General features: G+C 44.8%; 1 protein-coding gene across 3 annotated transcripts in view; it reads left to right on the forward strand.

The window, feature by feature from the left end:
* The window catches only part of Asb7 (ankyrin repeat and SOCS box containing 7), a 46,724-nt gene extending 29,104 nt beyond the window's left edge, over positions 1–17,620 (forward strand). For all 3 annotated transcript variants that reach the window (XM_057756547.1, XM_057756546.1, XM_057756549.1), the window contains 2 exons: positions 758–1,363; positions 14,282–17,620. In XM_057756547.1, coding sequence (XP_057612530.1) covers positions 758–1,363; positions 14,282–14,421 — 746 coding nt within the window. In that variant the 3' untranslated portion in view covers positions 14,422–17,620. The remainder of the gene's footprint in view (positions 1–757; positions 1,364–14,281) is intronic.
* The last annotated feature ends 6,567 nt before the right edge of the window (positions 17,621–24,187 follow it).

The following is a 24,187-nucleotide window of genomic DNA, read 5'->3' on the forward strand; positions in this document are numbered from 1 at the left end:
TGGAAAGGCCGGAGCAGGAGGCAAGTCTGTAGCAAATAATTCTTATGAGTTTTTCTTCCTAGGGAATCTGTTGATTTAGGAGAGAGTTTTGAAACTGTTCTTTAAAAACAATGTAGTACTGAGGTTTCTCCCATTTTTCCCTACATAAAGTGCTTGCTGATCCGTGTAAACTTGCAGGACCATCTGTAACTGAATTTGGAGTCCTGTCTTATGCATGCAAACATGCTTCGTCCGAGGCATGTCATGCAGTGTGTGTCTCAGAGACTGCCTGAGTCTTTGCCCCCCCCACACACACACACACACGCTAACCCTGTTCAGTTCTAAACCAAGTCCGGCCAGCCACGGGACACGGATTCATAGCCCCAGTGCCGCCACATATGCTTCTCTTTAAGCCAAGAAGCAGCGCGAGAAAAGCACCAGCAAATAGCTGAAAACAAACGAGAAAAGTGGGCAAAGCCTGCAATGCAAGCTGAGCAGACACCCTTCCTTCACTGGGCTGGAGGGCGAGGTGCCGTGGGGCCTGGTCTTGTCTTTAAACCTGTTGCTCTTCCCCCCGCTCTTCCCATTGACTTGGGCTTGATAAGTTCCTCCTAAAATGTATTTGCCTGAGACACAGCCTCTGCTAAACCTGGGGAAAGCCTCGGTTGTTGCTCGTGTTTGACCCTTCACATAGATGCTGACCAGCTGAGCCACACTCCGCTGATAGAGTTGCTTTGTCTCAGCAGCCACTGATGTTTTCGTTTTGGTTTAACCCTAGCTGATCCTACGGTTAAGGACTTAATCGGAGGCTTCACCGCTCTGCATTACGCAGCCATGCATGGCCGGGCCCGGATCGCACGACTGATGTTAGAGTCTGAATACAGGAGTGACATTATTAATGCAAAAAGCAATGATGGCTGGACTCCTCTCCATGTGGCTGCCCACTATGGTAGGGACTCATTCGTCCGGCTCCTTCTGGAGTTCAAGGCTGAGGTCGACCCCCTCAGTGATAAAGGTACAACCCCGCTTCAGCTTGCCATCATCCGGGAGAGGTCCAGCTGCGTGAAAATCCTGCTGGATCACAACGCCAACATCGACATTCAGAACGGGTTCCTGTTGCGCTATGCTGTGATCAAAAGCAATCACTCTTATTGCCGCATGTTCCTTCAGAGAGGGGCAGACACAAACTTGGGGCGCCTGGAAGACGGACAGACTCCTTTGCATTTGTCTGCCCTTCGCGATGACGTGCTCTGTGCGCGGATGTTGTATAACTATGGAGCGGACACGAACACAAGGAACTATGAAGGTCAGACCCCACTGGCCGTTTCAATAAGTATTTCAGGAAGTAGTCGGCCATGTTTGGATTTCTTACAAGAAGTCACAAGTATGTAACATAATTACTACTCTTATTGCATCTTTTCCTCTAATTCACACTTTCTGAGTTGCTTGAGATATTTTTGTAATACAAGATGACTAGACATTAATCATTCTTATAAGTCCTGCTTGGTAAGTAATACTCATTCGTCCAAAACCCAACTGTGTTGCTAAAAGTGGGTAGTAAAGTTTAGAGGAAATGACAGACATCTTTACAGGATGAACAAATTTTGATGTTAGAACAAGTCAGTTCCCTCCGGTCCAAACAATAGCCTGTCTAATACTGTATGGGATTCAGATTGAGGAATTAGAAGGAGAATTTGGGGTTTTAGGTTCCTTAGCTATAGAGATGGTCCATAATTTGCACTTCATTGCTAAGCTCCAATGAAAGGAATGCCACTTTGGCTAGTTTAAATACCCCAGTAATGGAGACTTTAGGAGCCTAGAAATTGTTCTGAGAAAAACACTAAGAAACTGGCCCTTTGTCCCCAGGCCACAGAGCTTCCATCCATGTCTGCCCAGTTTTCGAGAGATGCTTTCTCTACACTTCCAAGTGTCTGAATCATCTAACAGAAGCAGTGGGCGTCCACATTGCTTTCTGAGGGCAGTGTTAGTCTGCACGGGCTTTGTCCTGCTCTCCTGGAGCTGGCCAGGTGTGTGTACCAGAGGTTAAAGTGCGAGCCAAGGAGCTGAGGTGTGTGAGTGCCATTCATTTACTCTCCACTGCACTGTCCAGTGTCTAGTTGCCCTCTCCCACGCCATCTTGATTACAGAAGAAAGGCCGGCTTCTGACTGTGGCATTTATGATTGGCCAATTTTAGTTTTGAGTTTTTAAATCTGGAAGCCAGGGGATGGTGCCAGTAAACTAGAGGACATAGAGCCTGGAGTACACGAAGGTGTGTCGAGTGACAAGTTGTCCCGGTCATAGGACAGGCAGCTCCAAATCCCAAGGAGATGAACTGCCCTTCTCCTGTGGCTAGGTTAGACCAGACAGAGTGGAACTGTTTGTCTAGGTGTCCATGTGGACATCATTGTGGAACCAGGAAGATCGTGGGTGTTTGGTCCTTTGAGGTTGGGTTACAACTCTCTAAGGAGAAAAGCAGACTATGGAAATGCTTGCCCCCCCTCACCCCCCCAAAAAAAGAAAAAAAGAAACCTTATTTATCAAAACAACAAAAAAAAAAAACGGGAAAGCTGACGAAAGATTGTTGAAACGGTGGCACTAACGGAACCCGCCCGAGAACGGATTAGAATTTAGCGGAGAAGAGATTTTTGTTCTCATCATCTTCCTTCCCGTGTAAAGCTCTCTAGTTAATCGATAACTACAGACTGTAGCGTTGTTTAGAGTATGGAATATATTTTTAAAAGATATTTATTTTTACTAAATGCGTATGGTGTTTTGCCTGCCTCTCTGTCTGTGTACCGTGGAGAGCATTGGGTCCTCTGGAGCTAGACTGACAGGAGAGTATCGGCTCGGAACTAAACCCAGGTCCTCTCCATGAGCAGTGCTGTCAGAATGTAAAGTCTTCTGAGAAAGACAGAAATTTCATAGAGGCCCTACCCTCGGGGAGTGACTAACAAGGACTTTGCTATTGAAAGATGAGATTTTAATGAATTCATGCCTGGAATTTTTTTCACAGAGAAATTGTAGTCCCATGCGATGGCCCATCTAGAAATGCTCGAGCAAGGACCATAGACTAGATCACTGGGTACACGGCCTTTATATTGTGACAGCCACCTCTGCAGCTGGGAAAGGGAATCGTTGAAAAGAGTCGTGGTGGTCACACCTGTAGTCTTAGCACTCAGGAGGCTGAGATGGGACTTTGGGGTTCAAGGCCAGTCCAGGTCATGTTGTAATGGCTACAGTCACAAGATTCTGTCTCCAAAAAGCCCGTTCAGTGAAGAGCTGGTGGCACTTTTACCTGCAGTTGCTTGCACTACAGTCTGGTAGCCAGCTAAGTGCGGACCTGAAAGGAAGCTGCTCTGCAGTTGCTTGCTAAGACTGCGGAAAGCTGCATACCTCAGAGCCTTTGTTGTGAGTGTTTCCCCTTGGGTAGGAGAGGGCCATGTTCAGGTGACAAAGTAGAGCCAAAGTTAGGGCCAGGCAAGTGGAGTCGGGCTCTCCTCCTGCGCCTCACTCTGCCAGCTCCGTCCATACCTGCACCGTGAGCTGCGGCCTCTTTCGGGCGGTAGTCAGGATCTCCCGCACTCTAGTGTTTCCATTAGATTTAAATGAACACTCATAGTGCTCTAGGTTTTCTGGCTTACAGTAATGGCCACATCTGTATCACATCTAAATCTCGTTCTGACGCTAGCTCTGTCTCTCTCTTTTGTTTTTTTTTTTTTTTTTTTTTTTTTTTAGCTCTGTCTCTTTGGCTGCCTTTTTATCCTGCCTAGTATGCTACAATTTTTTTAAAGTTAAAGCTAGGCATGATGTGAAGAGCAGCAAGAACTCAGGTGATAGTGCACCCCCCCCCCCTTTTGTTTGTGTTTTGGCCCTTTTGAGACCATCTTGGCTATATAGCTCTGCTTGACCTGTGACTTGCTGTATAGACCAGGCTGTCTGCAAACCTGCAGTGGATTTCTATGCCTCTGCCTCTCTAGAGCTAGGATTGGATGTGTGAGCCACCATATCTACTCTCTAGTAGTCTTCCTGTGAATCTGGCTAGGCACGGGGTGTGACTACGTGTAACTAACTACAGAGAGCTAGATGGGCAAAGTTCCCAGCATCAGCGGCATATCGACCCTCATGCCCTTGACACGTCCTCAGGTGTGCTGACTTTAGCTCACCGCTGCTGCAGTGGGGCCCTGTTGGTGTAGTTTTCAGGTGTGGTGGTGGGCCGCTACTCTGCAGTTTTCTAATTAAATTCCAGTCTTCTAAACAAGCCTGTGTCCCCAGACAGGAATCATCATACGTGTTTTCCCTTAGGTTTTTTTTTTCTTCCAGTCCTGTCAGGTGAGATAGAAGGCCAGTCCTGAGAAGTGTCTGTTCCCTGGGTGAGCCTTTTCCTTTGGAGAGCTGCCTTAGTTACGGAGCAGCTTGGGATGCCAGCTGCGCATCCCCTCTCCTGCCATAGCCATCAGGGTCTTTATTGGTCTTCACTTTGAGGACCTGGCAGGGTCTTCTCAGACTGGCTCTTGGCGTTCTGTCCATCCGTGGTCTCCATTGCTTCTGTTTGTGAGCCCTGTGGCTTCTGCTCGGGTAAGTGTACGTCAGCCTCAGTGCTCTGGGTCTATCGTAATCTCCAGAGCTTTTGATAAAGGTGCAACCTCCGTCTTTTTGATTGCTCCAAGATAAGGCTTAGTTTGTAAAGTTGTTCAGCTTATTCTTTCAATAACTCAGGAGTGGTGATGCCTAAGCTCTAACATGCTAGAGCTGTCATTGGGCGGCCATCTGGTTTTATCGTGGTTTTTCATTTGGAGTATGAAAGCATCCTTGCTGTGGTTCTTTGAGTGGAGGAGGATTTTGCACGCTAGAATCAGAGGCTCCTTTCTCTGCATCATCAAGGCTCTCAGCTGTGTCCGTATCAGATGCTGTTAAACCAGCGGAGTGGGTAGTGCAGAGGGCCCCAAATGACTTTCCTAATACCTTAGACAAGGTCTTCGGCCTCCAGCCCCACCCCACAGAGGAGGGAGGGAGGGAGGGAGAGGGAGGGAGGGAGGGAGGGAGGGAGGGAGGGAGGGAGGGAAGGAGGGAAGGAAGGAAGGAAGGAAGGAAGGAAGGAAGGAAGGAAGGAAGGAGAGTGGCAGGCAGAGAGGGAAGGAAAGAGAGGACCCTATAGATCTGGTTTTATTTGTTGTTTTTCTCCAAAGATGGGCTTTTAGGAGTCCACAGGTTGCCTTGGACGACCGTAAAGTCCAGTTGCATAGCTGCAGCGCTTTCCCTTTGCACTGTGATGACCTTTGTGCTGGTGATGTGTAAGCTCTGGAGGGAAAACTGCTTCCAGGTTAGCATGACAGACAGCCTGGCTGGGATGCTGATAATGGCCGTTTGCTGCACCGCCAGGAGCCTCAGTCACGAGTAGTCCGACCCACTTACAAATGTCTGCGACAAAGCAGTAAACATAATTGAATTCCATCTTGTCCCTTTGTGCACATACCTTTGAAATGTTCTGTAGATGAAAATAACTGAGCGGGGGAGAAGTGACAGGTTTGTTTGAGCTGCACCAGTAGCTTTTTCCATGGAAAACCACTTTTCCTCGAAGGACTGAGAGCCAAAGTATACCATTTAATCACGAGCACTTAGCAGGCATTTTCCTGGAAATGCACAAAGGTCACTTGTCACTCTAAGGGAAATGACCACAGTATTGATGAGCAGCCAGATCTTGAGCTTTGAAAATAGGGATTTTGAAAACTTGGATTTACCACTGTGAGAGTCCTACTATGTAATGACTTTTGTCCGAGATCAGTGGAAATATTAAGAAAAATATTTTTTTGGTCTCATATAATGAAATTGACTAACAATTTGAAGACATGCATAACCTAATTTATGCCATGTATTTCTGATTACTAATTTATATTACTCTGTGTATGGATAAATGGTCCACTTAAAGTAAGATATGCCAGTGAACTATAATCTGAAAGTACAGAAAGTTCATCAGTGTAGTTTCAGATTCTCTATCGCAACTGTTGGAGCTGGGGAGATGGCTCAGTTGGTAGTGCTTGCCAAGCAAGCATGAAGACATCAGTTTGGATACCCAGCACCCACATACAGAGTTGGACATGGTAGCATATTTTTGTAACCCCAGCACTGGGAGAATGAAGACAGGAGGACCCTGGGCTTTTTGGCCAGCTCTCAGTCAGTTGGTGAGCTTCAGGTTCAGTGAGAGACCCTGCCTCAAAAAATAAAGAGCAATCAAGGAAAACAATAGTTAATGCTGGCATCTATACACACACACACACATCAAATATAAACAGAAAAAAGTCTCTTGTCCCATTTTAAGAAGGTTCATAGAGTATCTAAAGTTGTCCTTGCTATCCCAGCAGCGTATCTGGTGGAGCTAGCTCAGGGGTTCTCAGCCGCCCTTTAATGCAGTTCCTCTTGTGACCCCAACCACAACATTATTATCTTTACTACTTTATAGCTATAATTTTGCTACTGTTATGAATCATAATGTAAATCCTGTGTTTCTTGATGGCCTAGGAGACCCCATCCAAGCATTGGGTCGTGACCCACAGGTTGAGAAGCCCTGAGCTCGAGTTACACGGACTGAACTCAGCAGGTAGAATGCAGACATTAAGAGACGCTTGTAGAAAGGAGAAACGGGCACCGCATCACGGCCTTCTCAATAGTTCAGAAAATGATACTGATTTTTGTTTGTTTTCATAAAAATTATTTCAGCTGATGAACTGCTATTTTAAACAAATCAAAATGTTTCTGAAATTTCTAGTTTTCCAAATATGGTGAACATGGGCGAATATAATCTACATAAGCAGAATTCTTTGAGATGCGAAGGCATCCTTCAGCTAAGGCGTGGAAGGTAGTCATTCTTTAAAAAAAAAAAAAAAGATTTATTTATTTATTATGTATACAGTATTGTGTCTGCCTGCAGGCCAGAAGAGGGCACCAGATCTCATTACAGATGGTTGTGAGCCACCATGTGGTTGCTGGGAACTGAACTCAGGACCTCTGGAAGAGCAGTCAGTGCTCTTAACCACTGAGCCATCTCTCCAGCCCCACTAGGTAGTCATTCTGTCGTAAGCTGCATGCCCATCCCTACATTCAGGATTTGTTAGGGGAGTCCTGTCAACCTGATGGTTTAGGATTTGAAGAATCCTTAATGTATATTTTGGTTGAAGTTAAAATCTGGGTGAGCTGAGAGCCCGCCTCATGCTTGCCTGTTTATGGCTCAGGCTCTAGAGAGGCCTCATAGTCCTGGACGTTGTCTATGAAATTGTGACCTTGCTGACTTGGCTTAAATGATTTCTAACAGTTGGGGATTTGAGTACCTCAGGTCCCAGAGACAGTTTTCAGAAACTGGTCATGCACAGAACATGTCAAAAGTGCCGGCTTCTCGAGTAAATAAACCATCCACCTTCCTGTGTGGGCTGCTCCCAGCGTATTCTCACATGATGTCCTTTTATCCTTATGGCTCTGGTCTAGACTGTTCTTAGGATGTTTCATATCCTGAGATAGCTGAGCAGAGGCAGTGACCTGTGTTCCAGAAATATCATTCCACGACTAGAGTCACCCGTCAGCACGCTTTCAGGGCTGTATAAAAGATAGGCCTGGGGTTGATTTTGATTTGTGTGTTTTAAGGGATTAAATAGCTCATAATGCTAAAAGGAAAAGTTGAAGTGGCTGGGAATTGAGTTGTATAAACTGTTTCACAGGAGACTTAATCTGTCAAGTACTTAAGTTGCTTGCTGGAACAGTAATCACAGATGTTTAAAAATACTGTTTTATAAATATCTAAGTAACCAGAAATATGTTTTTGTTTAGATTTCAGTAATAGTCAAGTACTATGTTACTTAAAAAAAAATGAAACAAAAGTTCTATGTTTACAGAAATAAGATTTGAAATGAAGGGAAAAAATTAAAACCTGAGGGTGTGTATGTGTGGAGGGGGTATGTGGCTTAGTGGCTGTGCAGTGGAGGCATGCTTAGTGTGTGAGAGGCCCTGGGTTCAATCCCTGGCACCATCAACATACACAAGCAAAAAGCCTTTAAAAACTACAGGCCAGGAAAAGGCATGGCTTCTTTGGTTTTTTTGTTTTTGTTTTTTTAATTTTAAGGAAGTGAAAAAGTCTGTGGTTTCCTCAGCTAAATCCAGCACAGAGTAGGTATGTGTGTGGATTTACTCCCAAGACGGCCTGGATGTCAACAGCCCTGACCTACTATGCTCCTTCCCAGTGCCTCCATTGTTACTTTGGTGGGATTTCACTCTGTGGAGAAATTCATGCAACACATTTTAACTAAGTTTTTGTTCATATTTTTCCTAATGAATTGGAGATTTTCACCAGTCCATCTGCATTAGAGTCTTACAGGATTTTTTTCTCTTATTAAAAGCCATTTTCAGACATGAAAAGTACAAAGTTGTCCTTCAGAATTTTTAGCTTCTTTGAATAGCAAATGTCTTTTTAAAATAAATTTTAAATTTTAGAATTTAAAATTTTAAATAAATAAGTGTATTCTAACTAACCAGAAAGTATCTTATTCTGTACCTTCTCGTAGTGTTTTTATAGTTCATACTTTTAATGTTGGCACCTGTAGATGTTTTGTAACATGAGGACCTGCTTGTTGGGGTTTCTGTCTGCCCCATTCCCCAGTCATTTAGTCCCAGAGAAAATCTCACAGAGAGTCTACATTAGATATAAACTGGTTGACCCATTAGCTCAGGCTTCGTATTAGCTCTTATAACTTATATTAGCCCATTATTCTAGTATATGTTAGCCACATGGCTCGGTACCTTTTTCAGCAGGGTAGGTCACATCTTGCTTCTTCTGTGGTCTGTGCAGGACTGTGGGAATACTCCTGTTCTTATTGTCCCACCTCTACTTCCTGTCTGGTTTTCCCACCTATGCCTCCTGCCTGGCTATCAGCCAATCAGCATTTATTTAAAATATAGTTAACAGAATATAGAATTGTCGCGCACCATGTCTTGCCATTTGTGAGTAAACCATGTGTAATTTTTGCTTGACTTTGTTACTTTTTTATCACTATGGTAAAAGACCATGACCAAGGCAATTTATAGAAGAGTTTATTTGTGCTTATAGTTCCAAGCACCAGGCAGAGATAGCAGATTAAGCAATGGCAGGGGTCTTTAAGCTCTCAAAGCCCACCTCCAGTGACGTGTCCACGCCTCCTATGCCACCCCAAAGAGTACCAGCACCTGGAGACCAAGCATTCATATGTTCAAGATCATGGAGGACATCTCTCTGAGACCACCAGTGCTCAGTGTCAGAAAGCTGATACTGTGTCCATTTGAAGTGTAAGTGAATGTTGTGGTCTTTAGTTTAGGGGAGCTAGAACCTGCCATTGCCCTCTAAAGAAGAGTGTTTATCTCACTTTACACTTAGTCCTAGTGAGAAGCCTGCAAAAGCAGGAACAAAAGAATCGTCTGAGGTTGGCCAGACATGGGGGTGCACGCCTTTAATCCTAGCACTTGGAGGCAAAGGCAAGCACATCTCTGTGAACTGTAGACCAGCCTGGTACATACAGTAAGTTCCAGGTCTACTGAGGCCATACAGTGAGACCCTGTCTTTAAAAGTGCACTTATGGTAGAATTTTAGAATGGGAACTGGAACAAAACAGAAAAATTAGGGGGCCATTCTGGATGCCAATGGAGATGGAGTGGTTCTTTAGTAGGGAATGACAGGCTCTGAAGCAGTCCAGAGGAAGGGAACACTCTGTCATTTCTTCGCTCACTCCCTCCCGCCTCCGTGTCACTGTGTCCATAACCACCAAGAAGCCTAGGACTCTGTCTTCTGTGAGGTTGCCTTTGACTGTTCTAAGTGTTTGGTCTTTGTCCACCTTTATGAGTATGAGTACGTTCTAAAGATTTATTTTTAATTATGTATAGGTGTTTGTGTTTATGACCACAGGTGTCCAAGAGACCAAAGGCACTGGATCCTCCGGAGCTCGAATGACAGGTGGTTGTGAGCCATCATCACGGGTGTTGGAAGTCCAATTCAACACTCTTTAATAACCGAGTCATCTTTCCAGTCCCCAAGTCCAGATATCTTTATCCCAAGAAATAAATCAGGTCTCCCTTGTAAGAGCCACAAGGCGGGGGGGAGGGGGGGAAGGTGCTTCAGGTCAGTTAATTTTCTAAGTTAAACCCTTGCCCAGGCATTTTATTCATGCTAAACTTGGCCCTTCAGAGGCAGACTTTCTATTTTGTGCCGACCTGGTTATTAGTAATGATAGGCCTCTCTACAGCCTGGCAAGGTTAGCCCTTTGAACTGTTGTGTAAGCCCACTGTGCAGTTCTTGCTGCATCTTCCACTGTTTGTAATTCATAAATTACAGCCCATGAGGAACCGCCCCGCGACCCTCCCTGTTTTAAGCCCGTGGTGGAGCGGTACTTATTTATTTCCTAGGATGCCTGGTGGGTGGGATGAGCATTTTTGTCGACCCCCTCCAATTACTTTTCTTCCCTTTCCCCTTCTACCCCTCTTGTTTGTCCCTCTATTCTTTGGTCGCTGCATTGTTGAATGTTTAGTAGGTGCTCAGGAAATGCTTTTATGTGGTCTGGTAACAAATAAACATTCATTTAATCATAGCCTTCTGGTCCCAAGATACTGCCCCTGAAGAGAGACTTCTACCATATCTGGAGTAACAATAGCACTGAGCTGCCCTTACTGCCCAGCTGTTAGCTGCTGTTGACTTTGCTGCTGTCAGTCTGGCCGAGTTCAAGTCCGTGCCCTGGGGTGACAGAGAGGACTAGTTAAACCCTCTCACTGCTGTGCGTCTTTTCACGCTGTAGAAGGTCTTCGTCTCCAGCCCTTTGAAGGCACACGGGTGACTTCATAGGGTGACATCATATGGGTGCTGTCCAGCAGTTTACCCAGCTCCTCCCTGATCATGGGTACTGCTTGTGCTTCTATTCATCTTGGTTTTTTACCATCTCCTCACACCAGGAGATGAAGACCACCATCCAAGGACGGCCTCCTAGTTTCCTGAGACAAGAAAGAAGAAATACTGTCTCTACAAGTGTTTAGCAGCTCGTAGTTTTAGAATTTGCTTTCCAGTTTGCTTTGTATTCTTCCCAACTCTTTTGTCACAATGAATGTTTTTAATTCTTCTGAAATCTTTGTGGTCGGCGCTGTTAGGAAGAAACTAAGGCAGCAGGCTAAACACCTCAGCCTAGATCATGTGGGTGGTGAGTGGCAGGGCCAGGAGCCTGTGTCTCTGCATCCAGAACTGTTAATTTTCACCGTGACACTGTGCCCTCATCATTCCAGGCGATTCTGTAGTCAGGAGTTACGTGTGATCAAAACACCTTTAAAAGACCACATTCTTCCAATATATCAAAGGACGCCATGTGTGGCGTGTGACTTAAGAAGAATAATAACGAACTGAGAAAGGCTGTCCACTGTACTTAGGCCTAGGATTTCCCTGAGTGAAGCGTTCCAGAATATGTAGGCCTGGACGGTCCTGGCCGAGCTCCCAGGGGCCACAGCGCTAACCCACTAGCCACCGAGTGAGTGAGCTGTTTCGCAGTAGCACCCCCAAGCTGGTCCGGAAGTAATGCGTGGAGCAAACAATAACATGATGGAGTGCTGTCTTAAATGGTCGGCTGTAGGGGAGCTCAGTTAAGTGCTAGTTAGTGACAGGGGCATCTCTGACAGCTTGTGATGGAGAACCAGACCTTGTCTTTTCTGAGGAGGGGCTGCTTTGGAATCAGCCTGGGAAATGGAGGACTTATGATCCATCTAGAGACAGACAAGTGTACGAGTGTCCCTGCCGTGCATGTATCCTTCTGCATACTTCAGTACACATGTCTGCGCCCTAGTCACAGGCATTTCCAAGAGAGCAGTCACGTGCTGTGGCTCCTAGCAGACCACGTGTGTGGTACTCTTGGAAAGCAGTGTGTTCATCCAGGCCATCCAGAGCAAAGTCTTCAGTCTCTTATTTTTCCTTCCTCTCTTGGGATGCTGGGAATTGAACCTGGAACCGTGCACTCCTGGGGACTGCTCTATTGCTGAGCACCAATGATAGACCAGGAGTCTTAAGTCTCATGGCATTCTTTTCACTTAGGAAGAGTTACTTGATTTGCTTTATCACTATAGAAACAATGCAAGCAAGAGATAAAGTCCTCAGAACAGCAGTGCTTATCCAAGTATAGCCTGGGACCATTCCAGGGAGGCTGTGAGGTCTGAGTGATCTCATAGCAGCCGCAGGGTGTTATCTGCCCTCTTCGTGTTCCTTCTCTCCTGAGACTACATGGTGTGGTTTTTAATTTCAGCAGACTGCAAGTGTGCACAAGACGTTCAGCAATCTGCTATAAAGCTGTGCACTGTAGAGCAGGTGTGCACAAGGAAGTTCAGTGATCTGATATAAAACTGTGCACTGTAGAATACGTGTGCACAAGAAGTTTAGCTGTCCGCTGTAAAGCTGTGCACTGTAGAGCAAGGCAAACTGTGTGTGTGTGTGTGTGTGTGTGTGTACGCATGCACGTGCGGGGCGGGGGAGATTGTGGTACTAGTTCCCTTTCACTGTTGTTGGTTCATTTTGGAAAATATAGTTTTCATCATATATTGTTCATTTTAATGTGTAATTAGTTTGTTTTAATTACTTTTTAAATGAATTAACAGGTATTTATAAAATTTCTGTTGTAACTTCTGATGTGGTTTTTGCCATAGATACTTCTCACATCAGAGTTCTTTTATATCCTCAGTCATCTTTAAAAACATAATGGAATTTGAGCAATGTTTTATAGCCACTGAAATACACTATCTCGTTGACTTTTGAAGCTTGGTACTTAATCTCTCTGAGACTGCAGTAAAATGGAGTGATACCTCGCTTGTAAAAGGATTAAGCGGCTCCATACTCCTCAGAAGCTTCTCTTGTACATGGAACAGCAGGCATTTGATACGAGGTAGCCTCTCCACACTGTTAGTTCTGTGTGGCTCCAGGCACCTACCGAAGCATTGTTAAAGAAGTTTTCCTTGGGTCAGTAATGATCAATACTGTTAAGGTAGAGAAACAAAGTTGTTGAGAGAAACAGAATTGGACTTTATCGCTTTTGTTTGGATTCCACAGTAGTTGTGGGAGCTTCTTCCTCTCCTTCAGCCAATAGCCGCTGAGAGGCCACGCCCCAATGGGCTGGTATCTCAGTGGCTATTGGCTGAAGGAGCGGAAGGAGCTCCCGCAACAAACAGTGGTTGGATGATCAGGGTGTGGATTTTGAAGGGAGCTAGAGCTGCAGACTGACTTGAGTTACCTTTCAAACTCCCCTGCTGCTGGACCACCCGACCCTCATCCCTTATCCAGGGTCTGCTCTGCCATGGTGACAGTGAATAAGGAAGCAGACATCATGGCAAAGCCCCATAGAGATGGTGCTATTTGGTCAAGGCTCCAGCGTCTTAGCCGCAGGGTCGAAATAGTCCACCTTTGCCAACATCCGTTTCAGTCCCTGCTTTTCTTGTGGAGAAACTGCGGCCCAAAGAAACTATTTCCTCACAGATACTCACCTTCATATTAATCTCATCGGGATGGATCCACAATTCCTTGATTTATAGTAGAAAGAATACCAGGCTTGGAATCAGAAAGACTGTCCTCTGAATTATTCTAAGCTACAATTGGTCGCCAGATAGTGGCCAGTATACTTCAATCTCTCATCCTGAGGACCTTGTTTGTAAAGCAGAGATGGAGGCATCTGGTTAATTGCTTGTCAGTTCATAGTGACCCAATTACCAGACATAGGCTACTTAGGTGAGGAGAGATTCTTTTGGACCTCCGTTTCAGAGGGTCACATCCACGGTTGACTGTTCCTACGTGTGTGGACAGAAAGTCATGACAGCGAAAGCTGTTCCTGTCACAGTAGGTAGAGAAGAGGAAACAAGACAGGACACAATCCAGGGATAATAAACTCCCAATGCCCGCTCTGGGTAACTTGTATTCTCTAGCTTGATCCTACCTCCCAGGACTTCACAACGCTCGCCAAAACAGTGTCGTGATGTAGGCACGCAGGGTGATTACATACTCAGACCGCCACGCTACCAAGTAGGTGAGGCACTGCACAAAGGTACTAATGACACTTGGGTTTCAGTTAGTCCAGCGTTTCCGCCCTTTGTCTGTGACACCTGCAGCAGGCATGTCCTCGGAAAGCAGTCACTTTGCCCATGCCAGAGGCTCTCGCTCGTCAGTGCTGTGTGCAGCAGGCATGTCCTCGGAAAGCAGTCACTTTGCCCATGCCAGAGGCTCTCGCTCGTCAGTGCTGTGCTTTGTAGCTTTGTAACGTTGTCTTTCTTCTATCATTTTAGGACAACCCAGAACCCTGCAGGACCTGTGCCGAATTAAAATTCGACAGTGTATAGGCCTTCAAAACCTGAAGCTGCTTGATGAACTACCAATTGCCAAGGTCATGAAAGACTACTTAAAACACAAATTTGATGATATCTGATATACCTGGACTGTGAACAAGATTAAGAGTTATTCCAGATACTTAAGAGGCTTTGGGCCTTGCACAAAGTATATCCTATGCAATTTCTGATTTGCTGTGAAGTCAGAAGGCAGGTATACACTTTTAGGGTTTTTGTTTGTTTGCTTTTCATTTTAGGGGAGGGATTTTTTTATATATATATAAACACACACACCACACGCTTGAAGGTCTTAATTTGGTTTTTTGGTCCAAGTCTATGAGGTCCAAGCCTTTCTATAAAATAATGCATTTAGAAAAATGGTTTTTCCTAAATGCACCAACACAGGCAGGTTTAAAGTGGAAGGTTTTCCCCTTTAGTGCTCCGGTTTCATTGGTGAACAAGGTACTAAGAAACCAGTAGAACACTTGTCAAGTCTGGAGGTCTCAGGCTCACCCAGCAGATCCTGGGTGACGCTGGAAAATGCCCTACGAAGAAACTTACAGTGATGCTATCACCTCCCTCATTCATTTTTAATGAGTACAGATGAGCTGTTTAAAAATTCTTTTTTTCTCTTCTAATTAATGTAGCTTTCCAATGGGGGAAAAAAAAAAACCAGTACCTCTGCTTCCTTTTGGTGTGCGCTTATTTTTAAATTATTCTTTTTAAACAACTGTAGGACACTACTCTGAGACATTGTGTTTCAATTCCTCTCTCTCTTGTTGAACTGTACTTTTAAAACGAGATTAACGGGGAACAGAATTAACTTTTTAAAGCCAGTGTCTTCTGTTTTTCTAAAAAACAGTGCCTATTGTGCAACTCTCTCTGTGTGTAGTTTCTCGATCTCTCACCCGTCCCTTTCCGCGCCGGCCTCCTCTCAGCCCACCACGCAGGACCACCCCTTCCATTCCCACCACAGACCCGCAGTGTGTCACCTCAACCTCCATTTTAAGTTTTGGTTTTCATTTTAAGGAACAAATTTCATATCCTGGTGATACAGTGTTTTCTAGAAATAGCCCACATTCTTGCTAAACCATTTGATTTTGGTGATTAAATAATTTGGGGTAGTTTCATGGTGGTTTTTTTTTTCACCCCTTTCCTGGTAATATGTATACATTTATATTTTAAGGGTAAAAATCTCTAAAGGGCACTCTTTTATGAGCCTGGCAAATTGCTGGTATGCTAATTAAATATTTCCTGTTTGGAAGGTAGGTACAGTAAAGCTCTTCAAGACAAATGTGTTCTTTTCTGAGTGGGTTGTCCAAGATAAACCCAGATGTGGTGAAGTACCAGTAGCAAGGGAGGAGGTCCCGTAGGCCCAAGGCATCAGGGATCTACCCCTGACACATGCTCACTGCTTCATTCGTCATCATGTTAGTGTGAAGAGATCCTTTCCAAGTGCCCCGATGTCATTCTTAGTGCCGTGACAAATTTTTAAAATATTTATAACTGTTGATAAATTTGCTATCAGAAGTTTGCAAGGTAAGGGCTTCTCCTTTCTTGTCAGAACTGCCAGTTTGGGGGCACCAAGCATAAAACTCTTTTACCCCAAAATGTGAAACTCAGCTTCACCGGGTTCAGGCCAACAATGCTGTCTTCTTAAGCCCAGAGTTTGTCATTTTGGCTGCAAAGTAGCTGTGCCGTCAGAACACGGAATCTGCGTACACCTAGATGGCACTCAGACTCCCGAACAGGCAGCTTGGGCAAGAAAGATGATTCAGGGACTCGCTCGTGTGGCCTGTAGACTCCTTCAGCAAGCCAGGGAGCACACAACCAGAGTTAGAGCTGGCCCCTCAATAGAGCTGGGAACCCAGTGGACAGGCCTGGCTGTTTGCTGTGACCTTGTCTGGAAGGTCATCTCTATGGAGATCCCCCTGCGAAGACGGCTGTGCAGCTGTGTTCTCATTCTTTATTCAGGACCCAGATGAGCTAGAGGCTCATGAACAACCTGGGGAACACAGAGTGACCAGTTACCTGAGTGTAACTTCTGCTAGAACCCCAAGCCCAGCAAGGGAAGTGGAGGGAGGGAGCCTGGAGTCTGCACTCTGAGCTGCCATGTTAGTGTCCCGGTTGCACAGGACTCTGTGTGTGTGTGTGTGTGTGTGTGTGTGTGTGTGTGTGTGTGTGTATGTGTGTGTGAGTGTGTGTTAATTTATTCAGCAAGTTGATGACACTCATTCCCCAGCCATTCAGAGGGTTCTGAACCAAGCCATGAGATTGAGTCAGGGAATCCCAGGTAAAAAAGATCATATTAAGGCAAATTCTTTGTTCTGTGTGCTGCTGTGACTTCAGAAAAAAAAAATTATGAGCGCTCTTCTTGAAATTGAAAATTCTATTTAATGAAGAAGTGTATAATTCCATTATTTATTGTTTGAGATTTGATTTATCTGGAAGCGTAAAAGAATGTTCTTTGTTTAGTACTAGAACCCCAGACATACACTGTATCTTATGGTGACTGAAAGGCTGTATAGTTGCTGACGTGGCCCAGGTGACATGCAGGTCTGCACTTGACTCTGATTATCTGAGAACCGGTCTCTGGCCATGAGGAGAGAAAAACAAGCGTTTTCCGAAGCTTGGCCTATTGGCTATTCCAGAATCTTGACTCAAAATTTGCCACTGATTCTTTTGTGTTTCTTTTGAAATGTATTATTTAAGCCTATCCCGGAAATTTTATAAAATGCATTTGGCAAATACACCAAAGAAACCAGCTCATAAAAGATTATGATCATTAATGAACTGCAAACCTCATCTTTTGCAAACAAGGGTGTTTCTTTGTAAATATTTGTGTTTATAAATGTACAGCAGAGTAAGAGTGGTTTTTTTTAGATTATTTAATTCCCATATTTCTAAACTATTTACTACAGAATAACCCGTGCTCATTAGTTTGGACGACTTGATTGTTTTTTTTAATTGATTATCAGTCATGCTTGGAACAGCGTCTCGCTGGAAAAGGCAGCATTGTGCAGTGGCGGGAGTCACTGTTTGAGCATGAGGGAGTCTAGACTCACACCCTCGTAAGACACAAGAAAGTGTAGCTTAATGACCAGAGTGGACCATACGAAAGCGCCTCTAACTTCCCTACTGAATCACTCGTTAGCCCGGGATGGGATTGGGACAAGGCCGTTTGCCCACAAATTTAGCTTTCATGTAACTCCCAGTGTGTTGTATCATAATATATTCTGTTCTTTCTTTGTAATGTAAGTTTTGCTTTGGGTCAATTTGAATTAAAAAAAAAAATCTTAAATCTGGTTTAAAAAAAAAACATACTGGATTTGTGTTTTCTTTCTACTCTGCCTTAACTTCTTAACTCCATGTGTTTAGTAAAATGAAATCAAGCTGTCTTCTTCATCAGCATGTTCTGTTACCAGTGGCTGGGTAAGACAATGATTTCTAAAACAGCTCCATATTTCAAGCCCTTTCTTATCTTCCCTTTTATTTGTTTACTTTTTAGTATTTTATTGCATTTTTTTATTTACTTATTTTGTGGAGGTCAGGGTCAACCTTCAGGAGTCTGTTCTCTCCTACAGTGTGGCTCCTGGGGGTCATGATGCTTGGCTGCAAAGCCCTGATCTTCTGGACCTCTCACTGCCCCCATCTCCTTTTACAGTACATTCTGTGACTACAAACGAGAAAAGGGCTCAGCCTGGAGGGTGTCTGTTGTAAGGAGGCGCTTGTTGGTTCCCAGCTGCTCAGCCCCGAAATAATCACACAGAAACTATATTATTTAAATCACTGCTTGGCCCATTAGCTCTAACTTTTTATTGGCTAACTTTTACATCTTAATTTAACCCATTTCTAGTAATCTGTGTATCACCATGTGGCTGTGCCTTACTGGGTAAAGTTTCAGCAGGTCTGTCTCTGGCTGGGCCACATGGCTTCTCCCTGACTCTGCCTTCTTCCTCCCAGCATTCGGTTTAGTTTTCCCCACCTACCTACCTCTATTCCCTGCGCAGGTCCAAGAGTGTCTTTATTAACCAATGGTATTCACAGCATATACCCACATCAGATGTCGCTCCAGCATAAAGGCTTCGTGAGTCACTGTCACTCTCTGCCACATCTTAATTAGAAAGACAGGTTCATTAGCTGCTTCTCTGTAGCTGTGCTGGAACACCACAACCAGGGCAACTTACAGAAGGAAGGGTTTATTCAGACTGTGGTTCCAGAGGGATAAAAGTTCACAGGGAGGGCAAGCAGCAGGCCTGGAGGCTGGAGCAGCAAGCTGAGAGACAGAGACAGAGAGAGCTGGGAATAGGTCAAGTCCTTAAAGCTCTCAAAGCCCGCCTCCAGTGACATCCTCCAACGGGGCCACACCTCACCTCCCAAACTTCCCCAAACCGTGTGCTGATAAACTATGGAGAAAATCTTTTTATTCAAACCACTAAGCAGGAGAGCAAATGCAGGCACAGCAGAGCTGAGGTTTGTTAGCCTGCAGGAGATAGCAGCATAGCCCAGAGTTTGCACTTCTTCTGTGTAGCATGCGCACAGCTTGTTTGGGAGCAACCTCTAGCTCCTCCTACGCATGATGGTGTGATGTGAGGAAGGAAGAACTAGCTATTCAAGTGCCTCGTGTGGGACAGTGATTGCTGGAATTACAACTTGGCTGCATGCTTCTCCAGGGTTCGGTGCAAATGAAGGCCAAGAATGGCACATTTGAAATCATTTGTAATGGGTAACAGGGGAGTTTGAATCTGAAAAATAGCTGCGTTGCCTGGAAATCTTGGAGTCATTCCTTTTCTGATATGATGTAAGGAGTGTGTTGTTTTTCTCAGCCGAAGGACAGATTACAAAAGTGGCTTGCTAGCTGTTGCTAGAACATACCATCTGCTTGATAAGAGAAATATCTCCACACCCATGTAGTTGGATGTCCAAGATGAAAGGCTGTGTGTCACCTCCCTCTTTCTGTAACTTATGCAGCTCTGTGTCCCCAAAGGAGAAGAAATGATACTTTACATTCTGATGCTTTTGAGACATTGTCTCACTGTGTGCCCCAGGCTAGCCTCTAACTCATCATCGCCCTGCCTTAGCCTCCTGATCACAGGGTTAAAAAAACAAGCTTCCACACCCGACTTTAATATTAGTATTGCCATTCAAAACCAGTGGAGACGTTATAAGCATCCGGTGCTAGATCCTGGATTATAGAACAGCTGGTGTAGGCTCCTGCCATACAAACTGGTGCTTCTTTATTCTTATCATTACTATGCTGGCACTACCTACCTGGTGAGTGTTAGGTAATCAGAGGGTCAGCCAACACAGGGTGCCAACTGGATCAAGCGATTTCCTGACTATCTGTGGTTCCGTGTTGCAGACTACTATACATTCTACAGACGGTTCTATACTGAATATGTTGATAGAGTTCTCATTCTCTAGGGACAAGCTATGCTCTTCACAGACCAGAGCACATTTGAAAAACCTGAGGCTTTGTCAAGAATCTTCTACAAGAAATGTCCATGCAGTGATATACCCATGGACCCCACTGCTGCAGCTGACATGTTTGGTCTCTTTCAGTCTTAAGTGGGGAACTTTCACTAAGTGCCTAGGTGTCATTCATTCGAGTGTGTGTGTTGTTGTTGTTGCATGTGTATCTCTAAGCAGAATAAGTTTTCAATCCTGAAGACATGATACATCAGATGTAGATGATCTGACAGTTAGGGGCCTGAGAAAGGACTCATCAGCTAAGAGAAAGCCTGAATTTAGTTCCCGGCATCCACATGGTGGCTCACAGCCGTGTATAACTCCAATTCCAGGGGGACTCGATGCCCTCTTCTGCCCTCCTAAGATGCCAGGTATTCATTTGCTACACATACACACAGGCAAGCACTCCCGAAATATTTTTATAAATCCTTAAAGCTATAAAAATTAGTTTTCTGTTGTAAATCTTGACTTTTAGAAAACTAGTAGGCATTTGTTCTTTCCTTTTATTGAAAGTAGATTTTGCCCCCTTCGTATAACATATCCTGATTATGGTTCCTTCCAGTTTCTCCCCTCTCCCCTCCATCAGGATCCACCCAACTTTCTGTCTCTAATTAGAAAACAAACAGGCTTCTAAGGGGTAATAATAAAATAAGATATAAAACAAAAGTGAATACATTAAAATTGAAAAAAAAACAAAACAGAAGAAGAACACAGGAGAAAGTACAAGAACCAGAGACCCACTTTTTCTCATACTTCGGAATTCCATAAAAACACCAAATTGGAAGCCTGGTGCAGACCTATGTGTGCCCCGTGCATGCTGTTTCAGTCTGAGTTCATATGAGCTTCGATAGTGTTGACTTAGAGGGTCTTGTTTTGGTGTCCTTCGCCTCTGGCTCTAGACCCTTTCTGCAGGGTTCCCTGATCCCTAAGGGATTTGATGGAGACATCCTGTTTAGGGCTGAATGTTCCAAGGTCACTCCTTCTCTGCATGATGTCTGGCTGTGTGGTCTCTGTATGTATTTTCTCCCATCTGCTGCAGGAGGAAGTTTCTCTGGTGATGGCTAAGCAAGGCACTGATCTGTGAGTATAGCAGAATGTCATTAGAGCCATTTTACTGCTACTTTTTTGTTTGTTTTTAGCTGGCCATTAGAGAAATGCAAATCAAAACTACTCTGAGATTTCATCCTACACCTACCAAGATCAATTAAAAAAAAAAAAGACAATTCATGCTGGTGAGGATGTGGAGTAAGGGAAATACCCTTTGATTGCTGGTGGGGGTGCAAATTTGTACCACCATTATAGAAATCAGTGTGGCGATTCCTCAGGAACATGGGATTTGGATCTTCCTCAAGATCTGGCTATACCACACTTGAGCATATATCCAAAGGATTCTGTAGCCTATCACAGAGACACTTGTTCAACTATGTTCATTGCTGCTCTATTCAGAATAGCCGGATATTGGAAACAACCTAGATGCCTCCAAGAGAAAAATAAAATGTGGTATATCTATACAATATTAGTATTAGTCTTTTTTTAAAAAAAAAATGAAATTAAAAAATTCACAGGTAAATAGATGGAACTAAAAAAAAAATCATCCTGAGGGAGGTATCCCAGATCCAGAGAGAGAAATATGGTGTGTATTTGCTTCTGTGTGGATGGCAGAAGTAAGTCAATGATAACCAAGCTACAATTCATAGAACTACAGAGTTGGGCGTAGATAGAGTAAGGGACTGGCTGGGGACAGGGTGCGGATCGCTCTCTCTAGGAAAGGGAAATAGAACACATAGTTATGGATGGTTTGGGGGAGGTGCTGGAATAGGAGGACCAAATGGGGAGGGGGAGGGAAGAGAAGGATGATGGAATACAGTGAGAAGACAGGTAAAATTACAGGACATTTTGGGGATAGTATACAAACAATACAGTAGACGCTTCCTAAAATATACATGAAGGGGATTTAACTGAAATCACCAAGTAATTAAGGAGGCAGAGCCCCAGCTGGCCATTTCTTGTCACCAAATGAAGCTTCCAGTGCTTGGATTGTGTTACATCTAATTGAGTTGTTGGCCCAAAGGGTCCCATGGGAATCCCTGAACAACCCAGGCCATTCCCAAGATTATAGGCTGCTCTACATGAGCTGACAGCAAGGCAGTACCTATGCAGATCACTGAATGCCATGAAGTTGAGCTGGTGCCTTCTTCCCTGTGTCCTAGTGGCTTTGTTATAGCTAGGAATGCTACCAAAAGATTAACATAAACCTCAAGCCAACCACAAACTCTTGGCTCGGCAATGGTGTCCTACCTGATGATATGCTGGTTGGTGCAGTGGTCCCACAAAGCTTGTGGCAGTGATCAACGGGTATCAGGTTTGACTCCAGGTTCACTCTGTGAGATGGAACCCCCATACCAGACTTGCTTGAGTGACCAAGAACCCTGATAGCCCAGGAACTAAGGTAAAGTCAAATACCACTGTTCTATTTTTTTTAAGTAGTCATTTGTAATTGTCATAAATAATATTAAAACTTGGCTTGTTCTAGGATTCAAAAATCTCATTGGAAATGTGTGTGTTTGTGTATATGTGTCTTGCATGCAGGTGTGTATGCAGATATCCTCATCTTTGCAGGTCAGAGATTGGCACTGGGATTTCCTCTATCTCCGTCCACCTTATTTTTTGAGACTGGGTCTCATTAAACCTTGAGTTTGAAGATTTGGCTAGACTGGCTAGCCAGCAAGCCCCTGGGTTCCACTTGTCTGCCTCTGAGGGGCTGGGCTCCGAATGCAAGCCATTACATATGGGTATTTATTTGTGTTACTTCTGTGTGTCCTTCCCCCCTCCTTTTTGATTGGGAGACTTTTAATATAAATGCAGTTTAAGTCATGTGGAGAACAATGAAGTGATTCACTTCTCAGGGAAACCAAGATCAGATGGGATGGCTGTGCGTGGCAGTGGATTCTGTTTAGGTTGAGAAACTGGCCTGTTAGGAGACAAGTTGCCCTCCACCGACACGGTGGTGACGCTGCTGGAGAATGCCTGTTTTATCTGGCAAGCCCAGTCCTCTCTGTCTCACTGTTCAGCTCTGACCTCATGGTGCTTTTCTTCCGCTGGTAGTTCTGGGTCAGGTTGCAGCTTCATTTTCGTCGTCTTTCCCAGAATAAAGAGCACTTGGAGACCAAGGAATTACTGTATATGACTCCTGCAGATGCCGCCAGAGCGGTGGTTCTCAACCCATGGGTCACAGCCCCTTGGCAAACCTCTATCTTCAAAAATATTTACTTTATGATTCATAAGAGTAACAAAATCACAGTAAGATAATTCCATGGGGTGGGGTGGGGGATCACCACCACAATAGGAGCTGCCTTAGTGGGGTGCAGCATTAGGAGGGCTGAGAATCACTGCTCCAGAGCGAGCACTTCTAGATTTCCTTTTCAGTCCCAGTCCCCTGAACCTTCAGTGAGTTACATGCTGTCGGCAAGGAATGGGCTCACCCTCAGCAAACTGCATTAGGGTTGCTTCTGAAGTCCTAACCGGCTTGCTTCCCCTCCCGTAATTACCAGAGTAAAATGACAGCTCAGTTTTAATCGGAAAGAGTGGCTAAGATCTGGTGTGGGCCGCAGCCGTCTTCCATCTTGAATGTACGCAGAAGCAGGCTGCATTTCTTCCTGTTTGACTGTTGCTGCTCATAAGAAATTATTTTCCCTGAGGCAACGAGCTTCTTGACACCCAACTCCCTGGGGGTCTTACCTGCCTCTTTTTCCATTTCCAGTGTTTTACACTGCTGTGGTAGTCATTCAGTATCTCTTAGCCCATGTCTGGCCTTCAGTTCTACAAAAAACAAAAAAACAACAGGACCAAGCAGGTGAGAGCATCCACTTTTTTCTCTCCACTGCTCAGGCGGGTTTAGTCCTGACCCCTGCCAGTACTGACTTTGTTGTTCCTCCAGGCCCCTGCCCCTTTGTTTGACCTCTCCTCTGCCCTAGGCCCAGGCAGTAGGCCTACTGGTGGCGGGGGACCTTCCACAGAGCCCACCGAACCCCGACTGCTGAGAGCTGTACTGGGTCTCCCTCTCTGAACTTTCCCAGCACTTTGGGTTTCTGAAGCATGTAGGGAACAATCTATGATTGTCCAGCTCAAGAGTGTCCCTCTGGGTTCTCAGGTTGGCTGGGGTGTCCTTACAGGTTCCGGTGCCCTCGATTCTCAGGGCAGCTGAATGAGGTCTTCAGTCGAACCCTGTCCATTACCACCTCTTGAGTTCTTTTCATTTTTTTTTGTTTGTTTGCCCCGCAGATGGGATGTGGGGTGTGTGTGTGTGTGTGTGTGCAACTCTGTTTGCAGTACAGGCAAGGTGAAGAGTTGTGAATTATCCCACAGATATGCCCCGTATCACATGTCCCCACTACCTTA

The sequence above is a fragment of the Chionomys nivalis genome, chromosome 23 (genome assembly GCF_950005125.1).
Source record: "Chionomys nivalis chromosome 23, mChiNiv1.1, whole genome shotgun sequence".
Classification (NCBI taxonomy): Eukaryota; Metazoa; Chordata; class Mammalia; order Rodentia; family Cricetidae; genus Chionomys; species Chionomys nivalis.